At 40.2% G+C, this 20549-nt stretch overlaps 1 protein-coding gene across 2 annotated transcripts in view; it reads left to right on the top strand.

Annotated features, from left to right (window-relative positions):
* The window catches only part of gabbr2 (gamma-aminobutyric acid type B receptor subunit 2), a 444511-nt gene that overhangs the window by 48385 nt on the left and 375577 nt on the right, over window positions 1-20549 (top strand). For both annotated transcript variants that reach the window (XM_003219823.4, XM_062980838.1), the window contains exon 2: window positions 14027-14164. In XM_003219823.4, the coding sequence (XP_003219871.2) occupies window positions 14027-14164 (138 nt within the window). The remainder of the gene's footprint in view (window positions 1-14026; window positions 14165-20549) is intronic.

The raw sequence follows: 20549 nt of genomic DNA, 5'->3' as shown, positions 1-20549 counted from the left end.
TGAGCAATAGCCTTCCATTGGGGCGGGGGTTGTTTGATTTTGGGGAGGCCTGATAAGCTACAAAAAACCCTGTATATCAACTGTATATCCAGAAACAGATAGTAAATTAAGGGGAACTACCATATTTCATTACATAATAGTTGCCATTGCATACTAGTCACGCCCTCCTTTTTTTTGGGGGGGGGGATGTCTCAAAATTGTATTTTTGAGGAAATACGGTAATAGTTGTACCCTTGAATCACCAATCCATCTGCCCAAAAACCCACACACCCACATCACTCACTCAATTGCCCAGCCACCCGCCAATCTGCCCACCCAACCACCCTCCCTCCCACTCACTTACCCATGCACTCTCTCACACACTCACTCAGTTACCCATCAATTCCTGAATCAATTTCTTCCAACATGGAACACCAAATTATCCAATGCACTCGATGAGATCGCACCTAGACGCCTTCTCCGACCCCGTAAGAATCAGTCTCCTTGGTTCACTGAGGAGCTCCGTGCGATGAAACGGGAGAAGAGACAGCTAGAGGTCATGTGGCGGGAACGCTGTGATGAGGAATCGGAATCAGCTTATAAGAAGTCCAGAGAGTCTTATGAGCAGACTATCACCGAGGCAAAAAAGTCGTATTATGCTTCCTTGATAGCGTCTGTGAGCTCACACCCAGCACAATTATTTAAGATCATTAGATCTCTGACAAAGGCCCCTTCTGTTCCAAACAATAATGACCTGGCTCCTTCTGCTGAGGTTTTCCAGAGCTATTTTGCAGACAAGATCTCGCTTCTTCGCTGGGAACTCCCTGCCACGATGGATACAGTAACTGAACTTGAGACTCCGTGGCCACTCTCTGGGCCCATCCTGGACCGGTTTACCCCGCTGGATGCAGAGGCTGTCGACAGGATCATGACTGCAGCTAGGCCGACCACCTGCTCCCTCGATCCGTGTCGCTCCTGGCTAGTAAAATCCTGCCTAGATGGATTACGTGAACCTCTGTTGAATATAATAAATAGCTCCCTTGAGCAAGGAGTTTTTCCAGAGTGTTTAAAAGAGGCATCAGTATCTCCGCTGCTGAAGAAACCAGACTTAGATCGTTCGGTTCCCACTAGCTACCGCCCAGTGTCGAACCTTCAGTTTCTGGGCAAGCTGGTTGAGAGAGCAGCAGTGGAACAGTTGCAGCAGTTCCTCAATGACACAGCCGGACTTGATCCCTTCCAGTCCGGCTTTCGTAGGGGGCATGGGACGGAGACTGTGCTGGTCGCCATCACAGACCAACTTCACTGCCAGAGGGATCAAGGCGGATCAGTGCTGCTCGTGTTATTGGATCTCACAGCAGCATTTGATACGGTCGACCACAATCTATTGACCCACCGCCTAGCCATGACGGGGGTTAGGGGGATACCCCTGAAATGGGTGTCCTCCTTTCTCCAAAATCGGGGACAGCGGGTGGTGAGGGGAGGGTTGATTTCCACGTGGTCTCCGCTAACTTGTGGGGTCCCACAGGGAGCTATTCTCTCTCCTCTATTATTTAACATCTATATGCAACCGCTTGCCTGACTGGTGCGGAGCTTTGGGCTCGAGTGCCACCAGTACGCTGATGACACTCAGCTCATTCTGAGGATGGAGGGCCAGCCGGACTCCGTACCCGATAGTTTCCATCAGTGCCTTGAAGCCATTACTGGATGGTTGCGTGCCAGCAGGTTGAGGGTGAATCTAGCGAAGACGGAGATCCTTTGGCTGGGCCGTACGGGTGGGAGGGAGATCCAGCTGCCTACCCTGGATGGTGAGACACTACGTCCATCATCTTCGGTAAAAAGTCTTGGTGTCTTATTGGACCCTCTGCTCACAATGGAAGCCCAGGTCTCTGCTGTGAGCAGATCTGCGTTTTTCCATCTACGTCAGGCTAGGCGACTGGCTCCCTACCTATCTAGGAACGACCTGGCGACGGTGATCCAGGCGACAGTCATCTCGAGGCTCGACTACTGTAACACCCTCTACATTGGCCTTCCTCTGTCAGTGATCCGGAAACTGAAGCTGGTGCAAAACGCGGCGGCTCGTCTTCTCGCTGGGGTGCCGGCGAGATGGCATATCACCCCAATTCTTCAACAGCTGCACTGGCTACTGATTGAGTACCGGATTACTTTCAAGATACTGGTACTAACTTTCAAGGCCTTACATGGTCTGGGGCCAGCGTACCTGAGGGCCCGCTTATCACCCTACCAACCCCAGAGATTACTTCGGTCCGAAGACCAAAATTTGCTTGAAGTCCCTAACATACGGACTTATCATTTGTCTTCCACTAGGCAGAGAGCCTTCTCGATTGTAGCCCCTCAGTTATGGAATGCCTTGCCAGTGGAAACTCGAACCACCCGAGACTTACTTGCCTTTCGGAAAGCCTGCAAAACCTTGCTCTTCCGACAAGCGTTCAATGGGTGAAAGACTCAGGGCTATGTCTGTTTTTATTGTTGCTTTTATTGTTTTTATTGTTATTTTAAAGCCAAGTGTATTGTTTTAATCTATTTTTGTAAACCGCTCCGAGCCAAACCGGGAGTAGCGGTATATAAGTTTAATAATAATAAAAAATAAGATAATGGACGGGCAACCGAGTTTGTGCATGAAAGAGTATGAGTGTATGAGTGAGTGGGAGGAAGCGAGGGTCTTTAGAAGGGCAGGCAGCAGGATGTATGGCTGGGTGGATGGATAGATTAATAGTGAGTGAGTGAGTGAAGAGGGTGTGTGGATCTTTGGGTGGATGTATGAATGATGCACCCCTGCTTAAAGGGTCCGGCGAGTTTCCTCAAATTGATGAGGAAGCGTTTGTGTATGGAGGTGCCCAACAATGGCTGCAGTTTATCTTACAAGATGTTGCAAAAGAAAGCACAGGAAAGGAGAGCAAACATGACATCCCACAACTCTGTTTAAGGCAGGTCGTGGTTGAGTGATAAGATTGACGTGCCAACACAACGTGTCTGTGCAGAGGAGAACCACCCTATGCCAAAAGTTGCTATTTAATTACACCAAGAAGATGAAAAGCTTTCATCACTTTGTCTTGCATATGAACAAGGAAACACCATATCCCCTTTTACAAATTTCCAGTGCTGACTAGACAGCTGTATTCTTCAATATACCACGCAAAAGCACTATTGTGCCAAAAAGCGCATCTAGTGTTACCATGAGACCAGTGGTCATGAGCAATTAAGGTGCACCATAATTATTTATTTATTTAAAACATTTATATTCTGCCTTTCTCACCCTGAAGGGGACTCAGGGCAGAGCACAACATTAAAATCAGTTACCCTGTTTCCCCGAAAATAAGACATCCCCAAAAAATAAGACCTAGTAGACGTTTTGCTGAATTGCTAAATATAAGGCCTCCCCCGAAAGTAAGACCTAGCAAAGTTTTTGTTTGGAAGCATGCCTGGCACCCGCCAAACAAAACACCATATCATGCAGGGTTGGTAAATGTACATAATAATAATAATAATAATAATAATAATAATAATAATAATAATAATACATCACACAGTCCTAGACACTTGGGAAGTGTTTGACTTGTGATTTTGTGATACGAAATCCAGCATATCTACCTTGTTTGCTGTGTCATACAATAAAATAATAATAATAATAATAATAATAATAATAATAATTTTATTTTTATACCCCGCTTCCATCTCCCCAGAGGGACTCGGGGCGGCTTACATACCAGTTATATATGGAAATAATGGTAGTAACAAGAAATGCTTGACAGGAGTCACAGTTTGTCTGGTTTAGTTATGTTGGTTTGTGATGACAACTACTGTACAGTATAGAATAAATGTTCATTTTTTTTGTTCAACAATGAATATGAATTCTTCTTCATAGAAAAATAAGACATCCCCTGAAAATGAGACCTAGCGCATCTTTGGGAGTAAAAAATAATATAAGACACTGTCTTATTTTCGGGAAAACACGGTATATCTACTTTAAAATCAGCTGTTTAAACCAACTCAGGACACCATGCTGGCTCTGGTCAGCAGAGTAGGTTTCCTATTATTGCTTCATTGCACCTCGCCAAAGCTTGGTCCCACAGCCAGGTCTTTATCATCTTTCTGAAGGACAGGAGGGAGGGGACTGATCTAATCTCGCCAGGGAGGGAGTTCCATAGCTGGGGGGCAATCACTGAGAAAACCCCCTCTCTTGTTCCCACCAAATGCGCCTGTGACGGTGGTGGGACTGAGAGCAGGGCCTCCCCGGAAGATCTTAATCTCTGTGGTAGGTCATAAAGGGAGATGCTTACTACTATAGCCAATTGAAGGAAGTAACTACACATCATTTCAAAGAGAGAAACGATGCCTAAGGGAGTCTAGTATCCCAGTGGAATTCATTCAAAGGGTTGGATGGACTTAGAATTGATGGTGGATTGGGTCAGAACTGTTTGGAACAGAGGGCCAGGTGTGCTAGAAAAACAGCTGGGTATGCAAATTTTGCAGTTACTGAAGTCACATTGTCAAGGAAGTGAAGGAACTTCTTTGTGATAATAAGACGCATGAGGTAGCCATTCTTGGTAGTTTAGCCACTGGATGTATAGATGAAAAAGCCCTTTAAAGACTGTTTGTACCATTTGTATAATGAGAAGATGATGAGCAGTGATCACCAATTGATATCCACTGGACATGTGAAGCGCCTGTCCTTGAAACTGATGTGCACATGAGTAATACGGATTTTGGACCTTATCATGGCTAACATTGTGATTAAAAGTTTTTTTTTAAAAAAACTGACATTTCTAATGCAGTGGCAATGGCTGGAATAGAATGATGGTAATGCACCATGGGAAACTGAGGGGGAAGAAAAACGTCTTCCATGAGCAGTGCTGAGGACAGCACATCAGATAATGACAATAACAGTGGCACAGAGTCTTTGGACACGGAAGTTTAAGATGTTTTCTTAGTATTTAAATTTGTTCCATGGACATATGTTCTCAAGTTGCTTTCAATGTTTTTTTAATTAAAATATTATCTTTTTTGGAATTAAAAAGTGGAGGTTTCTCCTCACGTAATAGCCACACTCCTTTTTTCCAAAAAAGGGGGCGGAATTGCAAGTATTATGCAATGAAATACGTTATTTAGAACTGGGAAAAGAAGTCCAGGATAAGGACTACACTTGGGAGAAGTCCAGAACAAGGCAGTTTTTTATTTCCATTGTGGTATCACATAAGAACCTAATTCTACCAAAGCATATATGTTAAGTTAATTAGGAGCATGAGTCAAATCTTAGCATCTTGTATGTGGCATGATGGGGGATCTCTCATATTCCAGAGAGGATGGGGACTGCAATAGCTTTTGGTTTCTGTGACAGCCTCCCAGATACCATATGACTGACTCCAAGAGGGTTTCATCAATCTTTCAACTAACTGTTACTTATATTAAATAGGGGTTATTTTAGCTATGGTTTGGAACTTGCTTGAAACAAATTGAAAGTTAAGTAAGAGCAGAGCCGGTCCAAGGTAATTTTCAAGTGTAGGCAAACAGAAATTTTGGCGCCCCCCCCCCCAAAAAAACCCCAATCACTGAAAAATAAAAGTGTTGGATAAGCAAAAATGTTTGATAATAAGGATAATAAATAAACAACACTCTGAAAATTGGAAATCCAGACAGGAAGCAATCAGGGCCAACTAACACCCCCCAACCAAGGATGCCCCCAGGGAGGAAGCCCCACTTGCCTTGCTTCCTAGACTTCCTACAGAGGAGGAGGAGGAGGCTGAGTTGGATGACCCAGTAGTCTGAATCAGTACAACTATTTCTGACAATGTATGTCAGATTTTCTCAAACGGACATTTTCCAGAAGTGCTGGACATTCATTACTGCCATCTCTGCCTTGCACATCCATTAGAAAGTGTAGATTCTATATCTCTGCTAAACTAAATAGTTGCATACAGGTGTTAAAACTTTAATCCTCGGGAAAATCTACTTATAAATGAAGGTACTAGGACTTATTTAACAATTTCCCTCCTTTCTCATAAATGGGGCCAAAAGTGGCTCACCTATGAATTAAAACAAACTCCATAAATTAAAAAGTAACAGTAGAGAATGAACATTCAATTAAATAAGTGTGTATGCATTAAATTAATTCACCCAAGTTAGGTAAGATAAACAATACTTACTTCACAGGCTTCCCAAAAACCATATTGTCTTCCTAGGCTCCTTTTTGCCGCAGGAGACAGGAGTTGCCTCGATGGCGCCCCCCAACAACATGGCGCCACAGGCAAATGCCTAGTTTGCCTGGTGGTAGAACCGCCTCTGAGTAAGAGTAAACTGCTTACTACTAGCCAAATTTAATGTCAGTATTGGCTCAGTTAATCATGGTTAAATTTAGTGGTTTAATTGTGTAATTCAGAGTCAGACATTCAGTTCCATGGTGCATTTCTTATCCTAAGACTAAGGAATCATTTCTATTATACTTTCAGCAGGTGTAAAAAAGTGTAATACCAGATGAAAAGCAGTTTCCCCCCTGCTTTTTGTTACTTTTATCAATTTTAACTTTTTTTGGTGGGGACCCTCTGTATTTTCCATAAAGATACCGTAATTGCTGTATTGGTTCAATTAAACACTCTAAGATGTAAATATGTGTTAATATGCATAAAACATATTCACAAGTAATGCGGGAAACATTTTTCTTTGCTAATCTGTCAATTTTGAACTTAATATGGTTGTCACAGCATCTAATGTGGGAAGCAGTTTGTTTTAAATTGAAATAAAGGTCTATCTGACTGTTTAATCTGAATGATTTGACATATTCATATTGTCCTCTTTCTGTGAATGGATATGGCTTAAGCAGAAGCATTAGTATAATTGCTGAATATGAAACATCTGATCTCCCTGGCCAGCTGGCCTCCCTTCAAATAAATGGAGTGGGAAGCAGCAGGACAGGATAGGAATGTTAAAAATACTCTTTTGTAAGCATTTGATCTATAAAACAGAGGTAGTTTAGGCAAAGCTTATACTAATTTAAGACTAGGAAGGGAAGGTCAGGCATTGAGAGTGACATTCTCATGTGACACTAACACAAGTTTGGGATCTTTCTTCAGCCTTTGGTGAATTAAATCAGCAGCAGATATCACCTGGCCTCTAGATAACTTCTTGTGAACTAGAAGCACAGTAGAGAAAACAGGATGTGCCATTGCTTTCCTCTGCAGAATTCCTGTAGTCTTCAGAAAGCAAAAAGAACAAGAGAAGGGATGACGATTTTGCTGCTAGGAGAAAAGAGACAAAGAAGGCAAGCAGGTTGAAAGACTGAAAAAATACTAAGATTCTGGTAGAGAAAAGCCATACAGATAAAAAAAGGATAGAGAAGATAAGCAAGGAAACGTAACTGCTTGGTCCTTCTTTTGGAAGTGCAATCTCTTCAATATGTGGCTGCACCAGATCTGTCAGCTTGATACATTGTCATTTGGACATAAATTGCCATGAACTCATCTTAGGATAAGAGCAACAGTGCTGAACTTGGTGTGTCAAAGTTGAGGTTAGTGCAGTTATGTCTGTAAAAGCAGTCTGTTTCGAAATATATTTGTACTTCAGTATTTTTTCCATATTCCATCTGAACTGTGACTTTGAGCTTTTTCAGAAAGCTGCCTGCGGTTTCCTTTGTCCAGGACCTTTTGTTTGAGCTTCAAAACTCTTTTACATTTTACCTGTAATGTTATGTGGATGTGCATCTACCCTGTCAGCTCTCTTCATGCTCATACCATGTTATTACTGAATGGCAAATTAGCAAAGAGGGCGCGGGGGAGGGGAGTTGATCCATTGCCAAAGTATTGACTTTCCTCTGTATAGAGAGGGTTGCTCAAAGGGCATCTGGGGCATTATTTCAGATGACTTGGGCCATGTCACTAAGCCAGATCTAGTTATTTTCCTTCTGTTGATAGTCTCTGGGAAGAACTTTATACTGCTAGTGTTATCTTGCAACTTAGTAATATAAGTTGTTTATGATATGTTGTGGCTATTTTGAATGAGGATGTGATGCTGTGTTTATTGCCTAGACTACAAAATTTGTGGCTAATTGGTACTGTTTATAAATTAGTATTTGTTTTTTAAAGAAATTTTGTTGCAAAATCGTGAGACAATGGCAGATGTATCCTTTCACTCACATTGAATGTAGCTTTTGTTTTGGTTTTTTTTGTTTCTAAATAGTCCTCCTGCTTTCCTATTGCTCCTCAGAAATTCCTTTCCAAGATATTCAGTGTTTCAGGGAAGAAGGTCATATTTATTCACCTAATTAGTTTATGTGCCATTATTCAATTAAAATCCTCTAACAAAATTAAAAACATAAATCATCAATGAAAGACATTAAAAACCACATTAAACTGCAGCAAAATGAATTAGTAAAATGAGATAATGGCAAGAAACTGTCTTAAAATGCCTGGAGTGATTAAAAAGGACTTCACTTGGCACCAAAAAAAGGCATTGGGGCTTATGACCAAGACACATTCCCTCCAAGGGGCTACATTTTCAGAGGCTTTGTTGTTTTAAAAGAAAGGGCCTTAATGGGGTACTGTACTATTTTTAAACTCATTTTATTTTTAATCTCTGTTTTACATTGCTTTTGATGTTAATAGTTAATTACTTTTTGTTAGAATCTTTTGTTTGGCAGTGGCAGTGCTACTGCTTTTTTAAAATTTATAACCTGCCCTTTTCTCAGTTCTGAACTGGAAGCTTACAGCAGTTTAAAAAAATCATTAAAATTTAGAAAATACAAAAGCTAAAAAGCTGCTACATAACAATTTTTTAAAAATCAGTTACGTAAATACATGAATCATTAAAAACAACAACAGAACAGCACAACAAAATAACAGATATGACAAACCTTGCAAAATACGCTGGATTTTTTTTGTCTAAACAACCAGTCCTCAAAGGCCTGTTGGAGCTCAAAACTCTTCACCTGTTTATGGAAAGGAAATAGAGAAGGGACCAGTATAGCTTTTCTAGGAAGGGGGTTCCTGAACATGAGGACAGCTATTAAGAAGGCATTTATTTGAAGGCTTGATATTTGTTCTCATGGTGTAAATGTAAACTGCCTGTGCCCTAGTTCTCAGAAAATAATCAAATATAAATGAAGATAAATACTGTAATAGTATCTCATTACAGCAGTTTTAACTAGTAGCACCAGAATGCCAAAGCTCAATGGATCCTGGGCTCATCTTTGTAGGCTGTGAATCCCAAAAGAAGAACCACAAGGAAACAATGTGGAGTGAGAATGAGTCATTAAACAAATTAGTCCCAAATCATCTCATAGTGATGCATTATTTTGGGTTTTAACACATTGCAGGGTGGATATATGAGTTTGACTTTAAACAATCTATCTGCAAGAATATATATTAAAGCCTAGCTTTATCATCATCATCATCATCATCATTTAATTACTTATTAATCGCCCTCCATCCAAGATGCTCTAGGCGATTTACAAGATAAAATAGTAAAGGATAAAAATACATACATACAAATATTGATAAAATTAACATAGATTAAAAGCTCTAGTAAAGAGCCAGGTCTTAAGTGCTAGGATAAAAGGCCCTAACTCACGCATGGCTCTCATATAGGGCGGCAAGGCATTCCATAAGGCAGGGGCAGAAATAGAAAAAGCTCTGCGTCTGGTCCTTTCCAAGTGCACTTCCCTAGGACCCGGTATGTAAAGTAAAGTAGTTACCAAACAATCTATCAAACATTACTTTTCTACATAAAAATACAGTTATGATGAAACTATCTGACAGGAGAGAATTAAAAACGATAAACAACACTGAGCTAATATGGATAATCTTGCATTCTCCATTCTGATTCTGTGTAAATATGACCATGACACTATGAAACTGCATGCCCCCCCCTCTCAATCTCTCTCATTTTTGCCTAATAAATGTAGTCTCTTGTATTTGGAAATATGTAGGCATTTATTAGTGCTGGAACATGTTTCCTGAACATAAATCCCACTTTATTCAGTGGGATGTAATACCAAAAAAGTGCACATAAAATTTCAACCTTAGTTTTTAAGCAAGTCCTTCCCATAGAGAGAACCATACACAAGCCTGCCTCTTTTCTTTAAGCTGATCTACTTCTGCTTGCAGGCTGCCATGTTAATAGAATGCACACATTTCCTTGTAAGTTGTGAACTGAAAAAGGTGTAATGGTAATAGTAAGCACTTAATGTTGATAATTTTCAGGAAATGATTGCAGTTCAAAATGCTAGTAGTTATCTAAATAAGTGGTCTAAACTACAGTATGTCCTTATCCATGCATTTGATATCTACAGTTTCATTTATCCATGTTTTCCTCACTTAACTGTCAAATTACTGGGTCTGTGGCTTGCCCTCCTGCCTCGTCAGAAGTAAGACAGTTTTAAAAAGAAATACAGCCAGAGCTGGCTGAATCAGGGGCTCTTTCCCTCTTACTTTTGAGGGGGCAGGAGGGAGTAGATTCAGCTGGCTTAGTTTGTATTTCATTTTTTAAAACTTTTTTAAAAACCATCTTAGCTCTGAGGAGGCAGGAAGGAGAGCCTCAGATCCAGCCTCCTCAAAGGTAAGAGAGGGAAAGCTCGACACCAGTGGGTGCTCAACCTTTGGGTCCCCAGATGTTTTGGTCTTCAACTCCCAGAAATCCTAACAGCTGGTAAACTGGGATTTCAGGGAGTTGTAGGCCAAAACACCTGGGGACTCACAGGTTGAGAACCACTGCTCTAGGCAGCTCTGCACAATTGTTTTCTTCATGTAATGGTCACACCCCTCTCCCTTTTCCAAAGGAAAATAAAGATAAAAACTGCAACTATATACACAGTGAATTATGGTATCATCAAAATATAGGATTTACTATTATCAATGGCTTCAGGTATTTGGGAGGGGGGGGGGGGTTGGAACACATCCCCCATGGATACTGGTGTTATACTGCTCTATGGTTTAAGGGCCTCCATCCTATTCATTTAGAAAGTGAGTGAAGGATCAGGTACAGCAACACTGACATTATTTTTGTTAGTGTGCCAGCTAATATGGAAACTATTATTCATCCCCATCCAGATGGTGTAACCCATTATTTTAATAGATCATTTTTGGAATTGCTTCTGGATCATGGTCTGCTTCTAGAGGCAGCTGTAACTGTAAATATTTTTGTACAATTTTGTCTAGCACTGCTCCTTCCTTGGAGATGGCAAAACTGGTCACTATTATAAATGTGTTGATTACATTGCAATACAGTCTACCCTTAAAGGCTGTTTGAAAATGACACCTTGTTTGGAATGATTAAGTTCAATTTATCACCAGGATCCCTTTATTCAGAGTGTGTATTTATTAATAATATATTTCAGAGTCCAGTTTAAATTTGTTAAAATATTAATATTTATTTATATCCCACCTCCCCTCCTCAATTGGGAATCTCTCTTACAAATTAAAACCAATGCAAATATACTGTTTAAACATACAATTAAAATGTAATTAAACTGTCAATAACTTTCAAACATGTAATTAAATATAATAAAGCAATTTAAAATAGTTCAATTAAAAGCAGTAGAGCATTTTATTAAAAGCCCTCTTTTAAAGCTGGAGTTTTAAAAAAGCTTTGGGTATATCCGCAGTGTAGAATTATGCAATTTGACGGTACTTGAGCTGCATGGGTCAATGCCATGGAATCCTGGAATTTGTAGTTTGGTGAGGCACCAGCAAATTTTTTTTGACAGAGAAGGTTAAACTACAATCCCATGACTGCATAGCATTGAGCAGTGGTAGTTAAAGTAGTGTCAAGCTGCATTAATTCTAAACTGAAGATGCATTCCTCACTAGCTGATGGAAAGACACAATTTTCCCTTTCAGCCTCTAGAAAGTTTCTTTAACTGCTAAGCATTTTGTTCTATGCTGTTGGTTTTAATATTGTCTTCAAAAGGGTGGTACCCTCTGAAAAAGTGTGGCTTAGTGTAACAAAAATGTACCTTTGAGAACATCTAAACCAGGGGGCCCCAAACGACGACCCGCGGGCCATATGGGGCCCCTCGAAGGCATTTATCCGGCCCGCACAGTGGCAGCTCCCTCCTCTTTCTCTGTGGAAGGTGAGTGCTGCTGCCACCGCCTATCCTGCCTTCTCCCTCTCGCTACAAAAGCCTTGCTGGAGCCTTCCCTTTCAAGCATTTCCTGCCGTTTCCCTCTGCTGCTTGAGCCTTTGAGTCTTTCCTGCCTTCTGCCTCCCGCTGCACAAGCCTTGAAGCTTGCCTTTTCCCGCTTCCTCCCTCTGCTGCATGAGCCTTTGAGCCTTTCCCACCTCCTCTCTCTGCTGCACCTCCCCCTCCCTCGCCCAGTGTGTGCCTTGGAAAACTTTGCTTTGTGTTAATACAGGTATTTTAATTATTATTTAATTAACTATTAATTATTAAGGGGTGTTTGGATTGTGCTTTTGGTGCACAAAGGCAGAAGGGAGTTGGACTAGATGGCCCAAGGGCCTCTTCCAACCCTCTTCATTATTTTTATTATTATCTTTATGTTTATTGCTATTATTAACATTGAGGCTGGGTGACCATCTGTCAGGGATGCTTTGCTCTTGCTTTTGGTGAACAAAGGCAGAAGAGGGTTGGACAAAATGGCCCAAGGGGTCTCTTCCAAAATAAGATATGTGTAATGTGCATAAGAATTTGTTCATAGTTTTTAAAAAAGCTATAGTCCGGCCCTCCAACGGTCTGAGAGACAGTGAATTGGCCCCCTGTTTAAAAAGTTTGGGGACCCCTGGTCTAAACTATTAGCTTTAGTTTAATACTTGTGTGCAGAGGCCAAAAAGAATGTTTGTAATAATAATAATAAATAAAACTTTATTTATACCCCGCCACCATCTCCCCGTGGGGACTCGGGGCGGCTTACATGGGGCAGAGGCCCAAACAACATAAAACAAAACATAGGCAACAAATACAAATCACACTATAAAAAGATAAAACAGTAATACAATATATCAATTAAAACAAAAATACAGGATAAAAAATTGCATTTAAAACACATAAATGGTAGAATCATAATAAAAACGGGATAGATTATTAAAAACCCTCTGGGGCTGATTAATTAATGACTGTATCTCCAAAGGCCTGCCAAAACATCCAAGTCTTCAGTTGTTTCCTGAAGGAGCCAACCTAATCTCCCTGGGGAGAGAGTTCCATATTTGCTAATTTGTCTGTTTGCTAATAACAATAACATTTTGATTGAGTGATTGATTATTGTCATTCAATTTTCTTGAGACATCCTTTTCAAAATGAGTCAAGATTATTTATATCAATATAAAAACATAGAAAGTGTGACCACCTAAAATAAAACAAGCATCCACAAATGACCAAAATGCAGTTGCGCACATAAAGTAACTAGAAGAGATGTGAAAAAACAGACGCGGCAAAGCAATTTAACTGATGCATTAAAGCATTTCATCATACACTACATTAAGACTTCCAAATGCCTGGCAGTAAAGCAGTTCGTCTTACTCCTTGTGATGTGGTGGACCAGCAGTTGTTATTTTTCTCCAGTGTGCCAGGGACTTGTACCATATTTATGTTCATTGGCTAGAATTCCTTTCTTTCCTGGAAACTCTCCAGGAATTGGCAGCTACTGACTTATTGACTGGCAGAAGTCAATGGGAAGCACTATATCAGTATCAGGTACAGTATTTTATGAAAGGAGGGGCATAAAGATTATGTCCTTGGGTGCATCTACACTACATAATTAATGCAGTTTGACACTGCTTTAACTGTCATGGCTTAATGCAAGGAAATCATAGGTGTCCATATTATATAGGAATCCATTTTATATGGATTCTGTTTTACAATTTGATACCTCAAAGAGAACATGCAGTTTTATATATCTTTTCTCTGCCTGGTTTTAGAAAGAATGTAGGCTGCAGTTATTTATATCACTGCAATTAAAAATGTCCATATAAATGTTTCAGCTGCTGGTGGAATTATATTTTCGGTGTTGTGGGAGAACTGAATTTACACTTTTGTGAATTAATACCCAGTTTTGTCCTAAAATATTTTGTTTGTTTTTTTCTACAGTGTGACAATGCAAAGGGACTTAAAGCCTTTTATGATGCAATAAAATATGGACCTACACACCTAATGGTTTTTGGTGGAGTATGTACAACTGTCACCTCCATCATTGCTGAATCCCTAATAGGATGGAATCTGATCCAGGTAAGGAACCATACTTTGTATATATATTTATGGTGAATGCCTTAAAAAGGTAGGATATTGGGTTGCTGTGAGTTTTCCATAATGCATGGCCATGTTCCAGAAGCATTCTCTCCTGACGTTTCACCCACATCTATGGCAGGCATCCTCAGAAGTTGTGAAGTCTGGAACTGTGTGCTTCTGGAAAATGGCCATACAGTCCAGAAAACTCACAGCGACCTAGTGATTCTGGCCATGAAAGCCTTCGACAACACATGGTAGGATATTATTTAGAAAATTATATATTTTCTTGATTAATAGTTCTCCAGAAGATGCAGATGGATCTCAAGCATGCATGATCTACTTTATTTTTTAAAAACCCACATTTGGTTGGTTGATAGAGATTAGTCTTAAGTGGGTATATTTAATTTTCCCCCCAATCATTATTGTTGTTCCTTAACTGACTCATCTTTATTTCATTGAAAATTGGATTGTATTAAGAACTTTCACATCTGATGTGTTCACATTTCTGAAAATATACAGTACCTTTATTACTTCAGACTCTCCTTTAGCAATCAATTGTCTTTTATTAAATATTGCCAATCTCATATAATCACCTTGGAATCAGCTGCAATGAATTTGCATTATGTTTTAAGCAACATTGCCTAATCGGCAGTTAAGCCTCAGCAATTATTTCATTGTTCATAAGCCCAAAGTCAGCAAACAGTGCTGAGAGAGGATTGACAGTCATTGCATCCATCCACTTCATAAGCTATAATCTCCTGGAAACTTCTTGGCATGTGCAGTTTTGCTGATAAATATAAGATCTGGAAAATTCCTTTTCTCAAATCGATGCACATGCTAGCTGGAGGGTTCTGGGAGTAGTAAAGGTAAAGGTTTTCCCCTGACATTAAGTCTAGTTGTGGCCAACTCTGGGGATTGATGCTTATTTCCCTTTCTAAGCCAAAGAGTTGGCATGGACTACATGGAACGCCGTTACTTTCCTGCCGGTGCGGTACCTATTGATCTTCCTACACAGCAGCCCCCCAAAAAGGATTATTATTATTATTATCATCATTACCAATGCAAAGGCTCTGGCATAAACCAGTACAGGTATTCGCAGTGGTAGTTGGTGCACTGGGTGCTGTGCCAAACGATCTCAGCCGACATTTGAAAACAATAAACATTGACAAAATTATGAGCTGTCAACTGCAAAAGGGCACCTTACTGGAATCTGTGCACATCATCTGAAAATACATTACACAGTCCTAAATGCTTGGGAAGTGTTCGACTTGTGATTTTGTGATATGAAATTCAGCATAGATATATCGTTTGCTGTGTCATATTCTGTCTTTGTGTCAATAATAATAATATTTTTTGTACTCCACCTCCATCTCCCCGAAGGGACTCGGGGCAGCTTACATATGGCACAAGGTGTCTAAAACAATGCATAAAATAAACACACAGTACAATACAAAATAAAACTACTACTATATATAACAACAATTTGTATTGTATGATTCCTTATACTGTGGTCAGTGGAACTCATTTCCAGGAAAAGTGTAATCCAAATTGACTAGAAAATAAAATAAAACTGAATTTATTTTCATGCAAATATGCATAGGATGGCCCCTGTAAGGCAGCATGAAGGAAGATATAGCTACCTTCACTCAATTATCAGGAAGCATTTGGTTGGAGATCTTAAAGTAACTCTCTCTTCCAGGTCAGGTTTCCTGCTATCAGACAATGTTATGAATCAGTATAAAAGAAATTTGAAATGGGAGTTGCTTAAACCTTGGTGATTGATGTGCTATTGATGAATATAGTTGAAATTTGTCAAGATGATGTGACAGTGATATTGCCATAGCAATGGAGCCTTAATTGTGTACTAGCACAATTATATTTGATGAGCCGATGAAGGGCAAATCCTACATACTTAGCAGGCTACAAGTTCATTATCCTTTTCAGTGTAAAAACTAATATTGTAGGACTTTTAGGGGAGTTTTGGTGCACAGGGCAAGAAATATACCAATATTTTTAATAGAATTACTCGCTAAAAATAAATTGATTAGCAAAAAAAAAAAAAAGCTTTAAAAAGGCAAAAGGATGTAAGAAAGGTTGTTTTAAAGTATATTGATAACAAACTACTGAATCATTTGAAAGAGCAGAAAAATCATTTGGCACAAACAACTCTGCTGAACTGCAACTTTGAAATGTGTTTTTCACCCATTCTTTCCATGTCTTCCTTGGGAAGAGTTGTAGCAGAGTTATAGCCCTGTGAAAGCATGTGTGAAAGCATTGGCTCCTGAGAGATATTTCTAGACTATCCCTGAATGTTAGCTTCATTTTGGGAAACCGTTTATCTTTTCTTTTACTAATGGACATGTATGACAAATATGCTCAAGTATTCTACTCAATTGCTCACCACAAGTAAGCTTGTTTCCATTCTTGTGGTCAATCAGCACAATGACCCTGGAAGTACTGAGCAGCCATTTGGCTTTCAAAAATGATTTGTGAATTAGCAAAACTTTATTAACATTACTACACACTAATACCATGGCAGGGCTATTTTAGACATTGTACTCTAGTTTTGGATCTCTCTTCGATCAGATTGTGCCAGAAACCTTTGTCTTTTCTGCATTACTAAAAACATATCTTGCTTATGCAAGCTTTTGAGGAATAAGTGATTAATAGGCCCTTGACTGGTGTTGCAAGTATTACTATTATTATTGTTGTATTTTAAACACCCTGACTTACTGTGATGAAAAGAAGAGTATAAATCAAATAAAGCACTCTAGGAAAAACAGCTGCTGCTGCTATTATTATGCTATTACTAATAAGATTAATCATATTGAACTATTTGAGTGTACTATTTGTTAGATGGTCTTCAAGAATATTTATACATTTGCAATCTAAAACTGCAGTTAGTGAAAACAGATGTTTTTGTAAAAGCTAATTTAAAAAGATGCCAGCAGATGTAATAGTGAGAGTGGGGATTTTGACTCTTGTTGGGCTCCCAATCCAAACCAGAAGTATAGATCTATACATTGTTTGTTAAAGACTTCTATAAGGTCCTTGGTGGTTTTGATCTCCCAAAATATAAGATCAAGGCCTTCTTGGTCTTACAGGACTAACCTGTGCAGTTCTTTCAGTTCAGTGATGGTCGGAAATCTGCAAATAATAGCTGCCCCCAGCATAACATTCCTTTTTTTCATGTCAAGAGTGACTTGAGAAACTGCAAATCGCTTCTGGTGTAAGATAATTAGCTGTCTGCAAGGATGTTGCCCAGGGGATGCCTGGATGTTTTGATGTTTTTACCATTCTTGTGGGAGGCTTCTCTCATGTCCCCGCATGGAGCTGGAGCTGATAGAGGGAGCTCATCCGCACTCTCCACAGGTTGGATTCGAACTGGCAACTTTCAGGTCAGCAACACAACCTTCAAGTCAGTAATAATAATAATAATAATAAAACTTTATTTATACCCCGCCACCATCTCCCCAACGGGGACTCGGGGCGGCTTACATGGGGCCATGCCCAGAACAATATAATATAAACAGCATATAAAAAACAACACATCACAACACAGTGAACAATACAATAAATAATAATATCCATTTCAATGCAAATCAAGAAAACAATAAAAACAAGGGCAGACCACATGAACATTTAGTTAAAACTCGGGGTGAGAAAGACATAAGGATAAAAAAACCACAGCGAACGGGGTCAGTAGTCCTGCCAGCACAAGGATTTAATCCACTGTGCTACTTGAGGCTCCTATAACATTCCTGTACCTTTCCCATTGAAAGGCTTTACTGACTTTCAGGTGTGAGGGAAAGAGGCTCTGTGCCTAACATGTCCTTGAGGGATGTTGTGGGGTATTTTGTATATGGTATATTTGACAACTACATATTTATTAAAGACTAATTTTTGTTGGATGTGTATTCATCATGGCAGCCTGCTAGTGCTACGGACCCTCATACTTAGTAATGAGGTTGTTTTGTAGGTAATTGCTGTGATATTATGCTTGTAGAGTTAATGCCATGTGGGATAGAGCAGAAGCTTAATAAATGTTTATTGGTAACAAACTGCTTTTGAAATTGTCCTCAGTTTCAGGAGTGGTGTGATGTTTGGCATGGAGAGCTGCTGTCTGTGATATACAATCTCAGAAACACAAGCTCCTCAGGGAATGGAGAATGATGAGATGTACATTTCTCTGAAGCCTGGCTGATCCTGAAATGGCTGTTTAGTTCTCTAGCTTATGATGCATTTTTAATGTTTATAATCTATTTTTATGAAATGTTATATATTTAGCTAAGGATGTGAAGGATATTCTTTGTACTTCTGAAAGTCTAAATCAAAAGGAGCTGGGAATGGGGAGGGTGAGGGGAGAGAAAGCAGAACTGGTTTACAGGAGTTGAGCTTGAAGCAATCAGTAGTCATTTGTGGCTGGTGCTACATCCACCAACACCACCTGCCTATAAAATACTGCCAGAGGTCCTGAGAAGGAGAGATAGGCAGTAGCATGTGTGTGTATGTGGGTAGACTTTGTGCACTGCAGCTTTTTCAGGAAGGGACTTCTGGCACTGTTGCTTTGAGACAGGCAGACCTCAGAGTTTTGGCAGGGTCTATGCCACTGTTAAATAGGTTGCCTTATGGCTGCATTGTAGCAGTATTACACAAACCCAGTGGGAGTTTCACACAGCTCCAAGTTGGAATAGCTTTCAATCTGAGCGATGCACAGATAGCTGGAAGGGCAGCTGAGAAGTCCTTTTTAAAAGGGCACCCATTCTGTCTCATAGTGGCCTCTTGTGTAAACAGAGGTGCTTTGTAGAGGTTGCTGAAGTTTGACAAGGTAACAATGATATTTCTCTGCTATTGTGCTAACCCCAGTTTATTTTGAGAAATATAGAAGATATATAAGGTTCCTGCTGTCAGTTAAACAGCTATTACTTAGTAATAAAATGTGCCAGTCTGCCAGTCTGTAGTAATTCATTAGACTCTGGAAATAACACTGACACGTGGTTGTATGTGTCATAAGGACCTACTTATTCTGTTAAAAATAAATGTCTGTTCTTTTTTGAACAATATCTTTATCATGGCTGATCAACTCTAGCTGAAGCTACCATCAATACTGTAGGATTATTTTGAAAGATAATGGGCTGCATCTTTTGCTATTTAAGGAGATAGAAGTGTCAGTGAAAAGTGTTCACAATCTTTGACCATTTAAAGTAGGAATATTGGTTTTTTAGTTGCTTTTACAGGATTGAAAATATGGGTACTAATAGAAGATGTTCCTAAAATTTGTGAAGAGGCCATGCTAGCAGGGGGATTCTAGAATTCCAGTCCAAAAATCTAAAAGGCCAAAGCTCTGCTTTTGAGTGCATGTTCCATATGTTTTCATATGTATAAGGAGCCCCCAGTGGTGCAGCAGATTAAATTGCTGAGCTGCTGAACTTGCTGACCAAAAGGTTGGCGGTTCGAATCCAGGGAATGGGGTGAGCTCCTGCTGTTAGCCCCAGCTTCTGTCAACCTAGCAGTTCGGAAACATGCAAATGTGAGTAGATCAATAGGTACCTCTCTGGCAGGAAGGTAACGGCACTCCATGCAGTCATGCCGGCCACATGACCTTGGAGGTGTCTACGGACAATGCCGGCTCTTCGACTTAGAAATGGAGATGAGCACCATCCCCCAGTCGGACACGACTTAATGTCAAGGGAATCATAGAATCATAGAATGATAGAGTTGGAAGAGACCTCATGGGCCATCCAGTCCAACCCTCTGTCAAAAAGCAGGATAATGACATTCAAAGCACCCCTGAAAGATGGCCATCCAGCTTCTGCTTAAAAGCCCCCAAAGGAGGAGCCTCAACCACACTCCGGGGCAGAGAGTTCCCCTGCTGAACAGCTCTTACAGTTAGGAAGTTCTTCCTGATGTTCAGGTAGAATCTCCTTTCCTGTAATTTGAAGCCATTGTTCCGCGTTCTAGTCTCCAGGGCAGCAGAAAACAAGTTCTCCTCCCTATGACTTCCCCTCACATATTTATACATGGCTATCATGTCTCCTCTCAGCCTTCTCTTCTGTAGGCTAAACATGCCCAGCTCTTTAAGCCTCTCCTCATAGGGCTTGTTCTCCAGACCCTTGATTATTTTAGTCGCCCTCCTCTGGACACTTTCCAGCTTGTCAACATCTCCCTTCAATTTCAGTGCCCAGAATTGGACACAGTATTCCAGGTGTGGAATAGAAGGTAGCATGATTTCCCTAGATCTAGACAGTATACTCCTATTTATGCAGGCCAAAATCCCATTGGCTTTTTAGCTGCGACATCACATCGTAGGCTCATGTTTAACTTGTCCATGAAGACTCCAAGATCCTTTTCACACGTATTGCTGTCCTGCCAGGCATCCCCCATT

The sequence above is a fragment of the Anolis carolinensis genome, chromosome 4 (assembly GCF_035594765.1).
Source record: "Anolis carolinensis isolate JA03-04 chromosome 4, rAnoCar3.1.pri, whole genome shotgun sequence".
In the NCBI taxonomy this organism is placed as follows: domain Eukaryota; kingdom Metazoa; phylum Chordata; class Lepidosauria; order Squamata; family Dactyloidae; genus Anolis; species Anolis carolinensis.
The sequence above is the reverse complement of the archived record's forward strand: the minus strand, read 5'-3'. Positions and strand labels throughout refer to the sequence as shown.